Genomic DNA, 9,817 nt, shown 5'->3' on the forward strand with positions numbered 1-9,817 from the left:
GCAAAGTACCTATTTAAGAGGTTGGCTTTTTCCTCCGGCTCCCCACATATCTGAAAAAGGACTTTTTGTTGTCCTTGATGCCTGAAGCTAGTTGGAGTTCAGTTGCAGCCTTGGCAGTGGGTTTCAAGCATATGTTGCTTTTTGCTATAGCCATGGGTGGATCTAGGATTCTGAAAAAGGGGATGGAGCTGGTGTGGCACATCATCACATTTAATACAACACATATTTGTCTCGTGTTACAGAGAAACCAAAATCTTCCTTAATACATAGGGGGCTAGCCCTATGTTCTGTTTAAGATCAAAGCAAAAACAAATATAACTATTGGGACATGCACTAATTTGCTAGATTATATATACATTTTGAAAAATACACAGGTAACTGTGCAAAAAATAGTCAAAATGGTCAAATAAAATTGTCTCAGTCCTGTAGGTATTATAGTTAAATGTACATCACTTATTCAGATTCATAAAACAAAGTCTGACTTTCCTGAGCATCTTGACAATGCTTCCAATGCTTCATTGCCAGTCTTTCTATACCTGAGTTAATGTTAATGCACCTGAATTAAGGTTTTTACCTACAGCTAAAATCAGTCTTCAGACCTGTGAAATAGAAGAGACATGACCAGGAATGGCTAACAGATAGAAAAACTGCAGAATAAAGGGTAGTCTGAATAGTGGAACATCAAGACCACTTGAAAGGAGAGAGGGTCATTAATACCTGTGCAATGGAGAGAGACTAGCAGAAATCAAGGAGATAATGAGCCATGAAGCCAACTGACTCTGTTAGCACTTCAAGAGCAGAAATGTTGTCGCTCCTTCCAAGCAGTTGGTTTTAAAGTTTGGGTGGAACAGGAATCAAAGGAGGGTGCAACTGCACCTTCCCTGAATTCCCCCCTGGCCATAGCTCTCATGTGGTGCTTGCAGTGGCGGAGGGAGGAACTAGGAACTACAATGCTTCTGTGTCCTTTCATTCCTTGTTGGGTTTGAAATTTTGCCCAAAGCACATGAGGCAAGGCAGGGAGCCTTAGCTGGGCTTTTACTTATGATCAATAATTTGTGTATTTCACTAGAAATACTGTAGCATGAACCTTCCTGTCTTGGAAATTTAGAGTCCAGCCCAAGACATTGAAATCTGGGTGGCAGCTATAGGCACAAGGTCCTAAGACCTAAAGACCTAAAAAGTGATATCTAGAAGGTAACAACCTCGCCCTGCCCCAACAAACAACCCCATTGATAAGCCCACATAAAATGCCTGTCAGTACAATTAGATAGTTTATGAGTCACAGACCCCACATTTTCCTTTTAGGAAACAAGGACACCTGCCTGGGTATTTTTTGTATATTTTGTGCAGAAGTCCTCAGTAATAGCTTGGTAAAGTGCCTCAGGTTTAAAATCCTGATAGTTCCACTTTTCAAAAGCCCACTTGAGCAGTTTCTTCTCGTTTCCCAGCAGCTGCCCATCAACAAAACACATCACCCTGGAGGAGTACTCCCATATTTCGCCTCGCAGTTCCTGGAGTAAAATTAAAAATGAAAAGTGACAGGAATTACACTTTGGATTCTGTACAAAGGCATTCATTAAAATATGCTTAGGTTGGTCAGTGTGGCATAACTGGAGGGTTTTTTTAGATTACTTGTGGTTTTGTGCTTTCCCTTCACTCATACAATGAAAAACAACAGCTCAAAAATGAAACATTAAATGTCTTTCCAAAATCCTGTTATGTTACAGGACATTATCCTGAAGAGAAATATCCTGGCTCCATATCTGGAACAGCTGAGAGGATTGTACCATAAAACCTATTCACAAAACTGGGTGTAGTCTCCATTATCTATAACTGAGTGAGGAAGTGTCAGGAATAGCAAGACTTTTGAGCTACGTTTCAGCAGTCATGAATAATTATGAGCCTTGATAGCTATATTTTTACCAAGGGCTTTTGGTGAACTTCTCCCACCATTTCTTCAGCACTTGTGCAAGTTCATCAAGTAATGGTGAGAACGCTAGCAAAAAGCAACTTCTGGTATTTTAAACAGAGCAGGCCAAGGCAACATGGCAGTAAGAACAATGCTGGCTGGTCTAGAGTGTCCTTCTCCCTTGATCCACTCTGGTGCCACCGCAAGAAGGGAAGCTTAAAAAAACACAAAACAAGCCACCTGTGTAAAACAGGTTTAGTTTGTTTCATCTGAACAATGCTGTTACAATCGAACAGAGGTAACTCAAGAAACATGCGCAGAACTGGGATTTTGAAAAAGGGGGGTGCCGATGGAGAGGTGCATCATGACATATAAAACAACACACATTTTTCTCCAGCTAAAAATAACCTAGATGCTTTATGAATATGTTAGGGGCTTAGAGCTATATCTTTTAGTTTAAGATTGAAGAAAAACAAATATAACTTCACTGGAATGAGCTAAAACAATCTGTAGGGCTGTGAAATAGGAGCTTCATTACCAGGAACAGCTAACAGCAGAATTGCAGAACAAAGGATAGCCATTAGAAAGACCCCATTAAAAAGACAAAAGGGTCATTAAGATTTGCAGAATGAAGAGTTTAGAAGGGATGAGGTAGATTATAACGAGCCATGAAGTCAATTGATTCCCTCAGCAGCTGCCTGACTAGAAATGCTATTGCCACTACCAGGCAGTTGGTTTTAACCATTAGGTGGACCAGGAAACAAGGGGAGGTGCAAGTGCACCAGTACACCCCTTCCCTGGATCCTCCTCCTGTCAAGAAATCATAAAAACCATCGTTTATAGATAAGTTCTATTCTTGGACATATAAATGCAACTTTTACTGAGTTAAAAATGGATCCACTGTACATACCCATTACTATGGCATCTAAATGCATGTTAGACTAGAATAGGAAAGTGCATTTTTACAATCTGAGAATATAATCTTGGAGGAATTGCTAGCACTTTTAGAGGATAAGACTATATTTTAAAATGGTTTTGGAAAATTGGAGAAATGATCTGAAACCAATAATAACATTCAATTAAGGCAAATGCAAAATGCTGCACTTAGGAAGGAGAAATCAAGTGCACAAATACAAAATCAGGACTAGCTGGCTTGGCAAGAGTACAGCAGAAATATATATGGAATTTAGAGTGAATCACAAATAGAATGGATCAATAATGCGATACAGTTGCAAAAAGGCAACATTCATTCTGAGATGTAATGAGAGTGTCGCAGGTAAGACATGGAAGGTAATTATTCTTCTCTGTTCTGTTCTGGAAGCCTCAGCTGGAGACCCATGTCCTGTTTTAGGCACCACACATTATGAAACAGGTAACAAGCTGGAGCAAGTCTAGAGGAGACTAACAAGACTAACAGAGATTTATAAAACATGATTAATAAAAAAAGTTTGAATTAATTGGATTTTGGTCCAGACAGGAGAAGGGGAAGGGCATGTTAACTGTCTTCATATATGTAAAAGGTTGTTATAGCATAGACTGGGATAAGTTGTTCTCTGTGTCCACCAATCTGCTTAATTTGCAGCAAGATTTAGGTTAGAAATTAGGAAAATCTTTCAAACAATAAAGTAGTTAAACAGTGCAACATGTTAGTTAAGGAGACTGTAGAATCCCCTTCTATTGGCTTTTTTCCAGAACAGGTTACACAGCCATCAAGCACAGGTCGTCTAAGTATATTTGATCCTACCTCAGAGCAGGGGGATAAATTAAATGACATCTTCAGATGCCTTCTAGTTCTGCATTCCTGTAAAGTTGTTTCTACTGTTGTGAAGAGTTCAGTGGTCTTTAAGGGTAATTCCAGCTCCAATGCTGATGACATGAATGTTGTTTTCCAGTGAAACAAACATTTTTGTCAGTGTAACAACCCTACTGAGCAACTCAATAGTTTAAATTAACTCATCAGAGACTTTAACACAGACACTATCCATATAATCTTTAGTAATTTGTCTTTTGGTTCTCTAGCATTCTTGCAGCCAGGAATTAAGCCAGAGTCCCATGATATATCAGTACAGAGAGAGAATTGCCTAAATACCTAAAGGCGCATGTACAGGTGATGGGGGTTTGGTCCCCTAAATTGAAATGGTGGGCTTTTAATTGTGACTATTAAAAAACCCACTGTTTCAATTTAGGGGCTTCCATCGCTGTTAGGGCAAAGGGCCTGATCTTTTTTCTTTTTGCAAAGCCTGCCCGCCTCTCCCATGGCCAGGGGACAAGCTGCTGGCTGGCCTAGTGGCCCCTGGTTCTTCCCTTCACAAAAGCAGCACCCCCTGGGGCTGCCCAGGCAGGCAGCTAGTGGACAGGTGGTTCCCAGCTCAGAGGCAGCACCTGCCGGATCCAACTTTTCCCTGAGCCCTCTGGGCTTCCAGCACCATGTGCACTGTTCCCGCCACCTGGGACTGCCTGGGAATGTGCTGGCTTGGGGCAGCGTGAGGGAGTGGCAGGAGGGCAGCTGGGTGTGCTGGTGGCCGGAGAAGGTGGCGGGAACAGTGAATGCTATGTTGGAAGCCAATCTTTCGCTCTGTGCTGGTGGCACCCCTGGGGTCGCCTGGGTGGGCAGCTAGCAGGCAAGTGCTGCCTCAGCTTGGAGGCAGCACCTGCTAGATACAACTCTTCTCCACGACCGCAATACACTGCCTCTGCTGTCTTCTCCAGCTACCCTCCTGCCGCCCTAGGGACAAGCCAGCCTGTTCCTGGGCAGTCCCAGGTGGTGGGAAGGTGGTGGGGACAGTGCATGTAGCTCAGAAAGCCCCAGTGGGCTCAGGAAAGAGTTGGATCTGGCAGGTGCTGCCTCTGAGCTAGGGCAGTATCCAGCTGCTGGCTTCCCACCCAGGCGGCCCCAGGGGGTACTGCTGCCATGGAGGGAAGGACTGGGGCATCCCGCAACTCAGGTAATGCTCAGCCTAGCGGCAGCTTGTAGACACAAGCTTCGCCAGAAAAAAAAGAAGTGGCAAGGGGCCCAATCCTTTTTTTTTTCCTTCTGAGCCTGCCTGTGGCCTGGTGGTCCCCCCCACCTCCCTCCAGCCATGGGACACATGGGCAGGCTTTGCAAGGAAAAAAAAGGATTGGGCCCCTCACCGCTTCTGCCTTCAGCTCACCTCTCCCTTGGTTAGGGCAGGGGGGTAAGTGTCAGATTAAATGCTGCAAAGTTACAGGTAACTACATTGCAGACTAAACTACATGGGGATGTGGGTTTTTTTGCAATGTAACAAAGTAATTTCAATCGCAAAAGAACCCATACATGTCAACTGTGTCACAATTAAATTGCAAAAATGGATAATTTTCATCACATGTACAAGCACCCTAAGTGTTCACTTTTTAATGATTTGTTTTGTTTTAACAGTGACATTCATCAGAGGGCAAAAACAAATCTAGCTGGTAAGACAGTAATGCCAAATGCAATTTTGGTAAAAGCAGGCATAGCTCATTTGTCTTAATTGTATTTCAGTTAATGGATGCCAAAGGGAAAATTAACCCAAAGCTTTCCAAATTAGCATCACCATAGCACAGAAAGTGGTCTATAAGCCCAATGAAGTCTATTTTAGTGAAAAGTTTTCAAAATGCTACCTGCCTTTTGTAAAACCTCCAATTCCAAGAGTGGCTACGTAAGTATATGAAAAGCAGAATTATTTGTCACATATGGAAACTCTACCCAGTAACTCTAGATATCTGGAAAACATTTTCGGCTGATGCCAAGGTGCGGAATGAGATCTATTCAGACCTAATCATGGTCTGCTTGAATTTAGGAGCTAGGCACATTGACAGGAATATCTACAACTGCAATAAATTCCTCAAGGCCAACTTGAAAAAAAATGCAACATCAACATCAACTCATGGAAGACTATCACCCAGGACCACCCCAAATGGAGGAAGAGTCTGATGCAAGGATCTTAGAACTTTGAAACTTGATGATGACAACAGGAGATGGAAAAGCAGGAGTGGCAGAAACAGCATGCACCAGACCAAATCAAGAATCCAGAGCTACCCACCCTACATGGAAACACATGCCTGAGCTGCCGCAGAGATTGTTGATCCCATAACGGCTTCGTCTGCAAGCTTTGGACCCACAGATAAGACACTCATGAAGACAATCATCCTTGACTGAGAGGGGTTACTGAAGGAAGGGAAATTCAGGACTTGTTTTCTAGTGTTGCTAATATTCTCCCTTCTGCACTACAGTGATGCTAATTTGGAAAGCTTTGGGCTAATTTTCCCTTTGGCATACATTGGTTGAAGTATAGTGCATTGGAAAGACCAATACCTGCTTTAGAACTGAGATCTACCTTAGATCCCTTCCCAAGCAAAACAAAATACCTGCTTATTTTATTTGTTTTGGCACCAGATCCTTTACAATTCTATAGAAATTAGCGTTCACTCAAAGCAGATAAAAAAAGACATTCTCACCTTTTTCTTCTCCTGTAAATATTCATGCCATGCAAATTCTTGTAAGGGAAGCAATACAGGCTCTGCGATCTTAGTTGGAAAATTCAGCCTCAGAGCCTAGGGTTTTTAAGATAAATATTTGTTCAGCGTTAATAGGATAATTGTAGATAATAATCCTATTGCATTTTTGTATGTAAACACTGTGAGGTGTGGTTTACTCTGATCACTTCATAATGCAGTCTTCCTACTTCCATAGTAAATATGCAGCTAGTTATAGAAGTCTATGCAGACTGCTTTAAAATCAATATAAATGTGTTAAAACCGGAAAACACAAGGTTTTTTAACACTGTAAAATAGCTCGGTTACAAATACAAAGTAGTTACACTCCCTACGCACTGTTCAGAGAGAGGTAAAAAGAGCCCCACAGATTACCAGCTCTCTGAGCATCAGCTTCTCCTAACTTCATAGAGAGGTGTAGGTTTCTCAGCATCTTGCAAGAACAGGTCCAAGGCCACAGAATAACCAGTGTTGCAGCTAGAACTGGGGAGCTCCTGAATTACACTCTGTTGTGTTGCCTCTGTCCGTTTATCAAGAAAAGTAGATAAGGGTCATTTCCATGAGATCATCTGGCCTCATCTTCTGGGTCAGAGCAGAACTGTTCCCGTAAGCACCTTTTCTATATTCAATCTGCTGTACAACATTTTAACAATTTATATACCCCTAGCATGAGAATGACAAGATATGAGACAAACGTGAATTAACAGGTTCAATTGCCCTTTGGCAATATGCAGTTTTACATAGATTTTGGCCCAATAGCCAGGGCAGATCACCCCAGTATAGGAAGGCTTTCTAGAGCACAGGCTGTCAATCTTTTCGGACTTGAAGCATCCCTCATCAGACATGAAGTGCTCCTGCATAACTTTTGTGAATTAAATAGCACCTTATTTCAAAAACTAACGTATTACAATGTTTATTTTTTTGCAGAGGGGCTGGGCTGTAGGGCAGGGAAATAGCTAAGAAGGGGCAAGCAGGAAGCCATCCGTATCTGCTCATCCCCTCACACCTTGCAGCGATCTTCAAAGGATCGTGTGGCACCCACAGTTCCATGGCTCCTTGCTTGAGAATCGCTGCTCCAGAGGCACAGAGTAAGTATAGTCACTTCTATGCAGCCTCTGTTCTCTACTACTAGAGTAGGATCAGTGGTCATGGGCAAAGAGCTAGACAAGGATGTACCTGAACCCTGCAGCTGTTGACAAAGGGTATAAATTTAAGCTGTTTGTAGTAGTACAAGGGGACCAACTCAGCAGACTGCCTCTTCAAGGACTGGGATAGCAACAAGGTCAATTTGTACATCCCATCCTGAGCTGCGATGTGCACATGATGGGGTGCAAGACTCACAGCATCTTAGTGAAGTAGTGTGCTGTTTTTTGTCTTTCATCATGTGGGGGAAACTGAGGCAATGAAAAAGGTTAAGTACCTTGCCCAGGGCTGCAGAGCGAGACAGATGAGGCTTCATTATTTATAACGTCATGTTTGGCATTCAGTAAACACAAGCTGCCCTTAGAGTGCTCTAGAAGTGGCTGACGTAGGGTTTTTTTGACGAGTCCTTGATGAATATCTAGATAACAGTGAGATGGAAACCCCCTCGCTTTCTAATCTGTACGTGTTTATCTACTGTAAAAGGATAACAAAATTCTCCATCTCCATTCCCTAAAAATATTCAGCACCTGGCACATCTACCTACTTTACTTTTATTTATTTTATATGCAAGTGACACACTCCTCACTGTTGATACAATCTTCTGTTCCTAAAGCTTCTGGGAGGTCTCCCTCCACCCAGGCACGGAAAGTCACAAGTGTTACTCTGCAGCCCTAGTAGCACCAGCAGCCTGGGAGTTACCTCTGCCGCACATTTTGCCACCTGGAATGCAGGTTCTTTGAGATGTCCCACCACCTCCAGCTGCTGCAGCTGCTCAGAGCCCATGGCACCTTCGTCCTACCATGAGATGACAGCTTTGTCCTTTAAGATCTTAAGTCACTGCTGCTGCGGCTGCCACCTCCTCGGTCTTGCTCTCCGGGACAGCTGACAAAGCAAACGTAAACAGAGATCTGCTCGCCATGGCAACTCCAATCCCAGCCCTGTGCTCTGCTGTGCTAAGTTCCATAAGCCCCACACACGATATAGGCATCTGGCAACCTTGAAGGGACCTGCTGTTTATTTGGCACTGGATAGCAAGCATATCTGGTTTCCATTTTATTCGGTGAGCAACCTGACCTAGATCTTTGCTTAGCTGCATCCCAGTGAACTGTTTTACTGCATCCCACTGTAATATCCAGAGGTGGAATTTGCAAGTGTACCTGGAAGTGACTGAGGTGCACAGTTCACAGACAGCAGAGACAGTTAAGCAGCAAATCAAAAAGTAGCAGAGAAAGAAGGAGATAAGTTGTTTTTTTTAAATCAATAGAAATGGAAAGAGTGATTAGTTTTTCTTCTCATCAAAGCTGCCTCCTGCTAAAACACTAACTCATAATTAAACTGGGGATTCATAATTAAATCTGTTTTTTACTGCTTGGACAATTCTATTAAGTTTTTAGAAATTGCAAGACAAAGTTACATCTCTTGTCACTTCTCGGGTTCCTTTAAAGGTTTCTCAGTATTTTAACATTTATCTCGATGCAATCCCTAGAAGGTAGGAATGTCCTATTATTCCCATTTTGCAGATAAACAGTGAGGCATAGAAATACTGAAGATACAGTGCAGAGCCATGTAAAAATGGCTCTGAACAGACTAGCTCAGGTACAGGAAGCATTATCAGTGTCAGGATGCGCGCCTCTGTACCTTCCTGACTGACATGACTATACCTTCTGAAGTCTATTGTAGACATAGCCGCAGGCACTTTTAAAAAACCACCAATTCATAGTATATCTGAGCATAATAAGGCACCACTGGAAGTGTAGAAAATTGTTTAGTTTCAGCTATAGCACCTAGTTTAAGTCAGTGCTCTTATTTTGAGAAGAGCTAAATGTACTTGTTCCTAAAAAAAGAAAAATAGGCCAACAAAACTTAAGATCTTAGAAGTGCTTTCCTGAATTAAGGCCAGGCAAGATGAATCCAGTACAGGTAAAAATCTCACAAAAAGGATACTGTTCAGGACTTGAACAGCTGTAATTTAAAAATGAATGCAAGATGAAACAGGCAAATGTGGTTATAAATGAAGATGTTATTCAGTTTGAAACAGCAAGTACCATTCTTAACAATTCAAGGGACAATTGAACAGTGAAATTGGCCTTTTTTTCTCTGACAACATTATGCATATACAACGTATACAGTTTGGTCATATGGTTTAACGATTTTTTTTTAAGAAAAGGCAATTGCTTGAGGCCCTTATGAATGTTACTGTACCCATGCTTTTACTTATTCTGTTTAATAGACAGTGCTTATTCAACAGGAACATTAGAGGTTTCATTAATA

General features: G+C 42.2%; 1 protein-coding gene across 2 annotated transcripts in view; it reads right to left on the bottom strand.

The window, feature by feature from the left end:
* The window catches only part of PPIL6 (peptidylprolyl isomerase like 6), a 23,995-nt gene extending 15,476 nt beyond the window's left edge, over positions 1-8,519 (bottom strand). Inside the window, exons 1-3 of one of the 2 annotated variants that reach the window (XM_019537890.1) lie at positions 8,246-8,457; positions 6,368-6,463; positions 1,323-1,511 (exon numbers count right to left, since the gene is read on the bottom strand). In XM_019537890.1, the coding sequence (XP_019393435.1) occupies positions 1,323-1,511; positions 6,368-6,463; positions 8,246-8,329 (369 nt within the window). In that variant the 5' untranslated portion in view covers positions 8,330-8,457. Of the gene's footprint in view, positions 1-1,322; positions 1,512-6,367; positions 6,464-8,245 lie in introns of both variants that reach the window. The other variant, XM_019537891.1, reaches the window with a different exon arrangement.
* Positions 8,520-9,817: the final 1,298 nt, after the last annotated feature.

The sequence above is a fragment of the Crocodylus porosus genome, unplaced genomic scaffold (assembly GCF_001723895.1).
Source record: "Crocodylus porosus isolate Cpor-Errol unplaced genomic scaffold, CroPor_comp1, whole genome shotgun sequence".
Classification (NCBI taxonomy): domain Eukaryota; kingdom Metazoa; phylum Chordata; order Crocodylia; family Crocodylidae; genus Crocodylus; species Crocodylus porosus.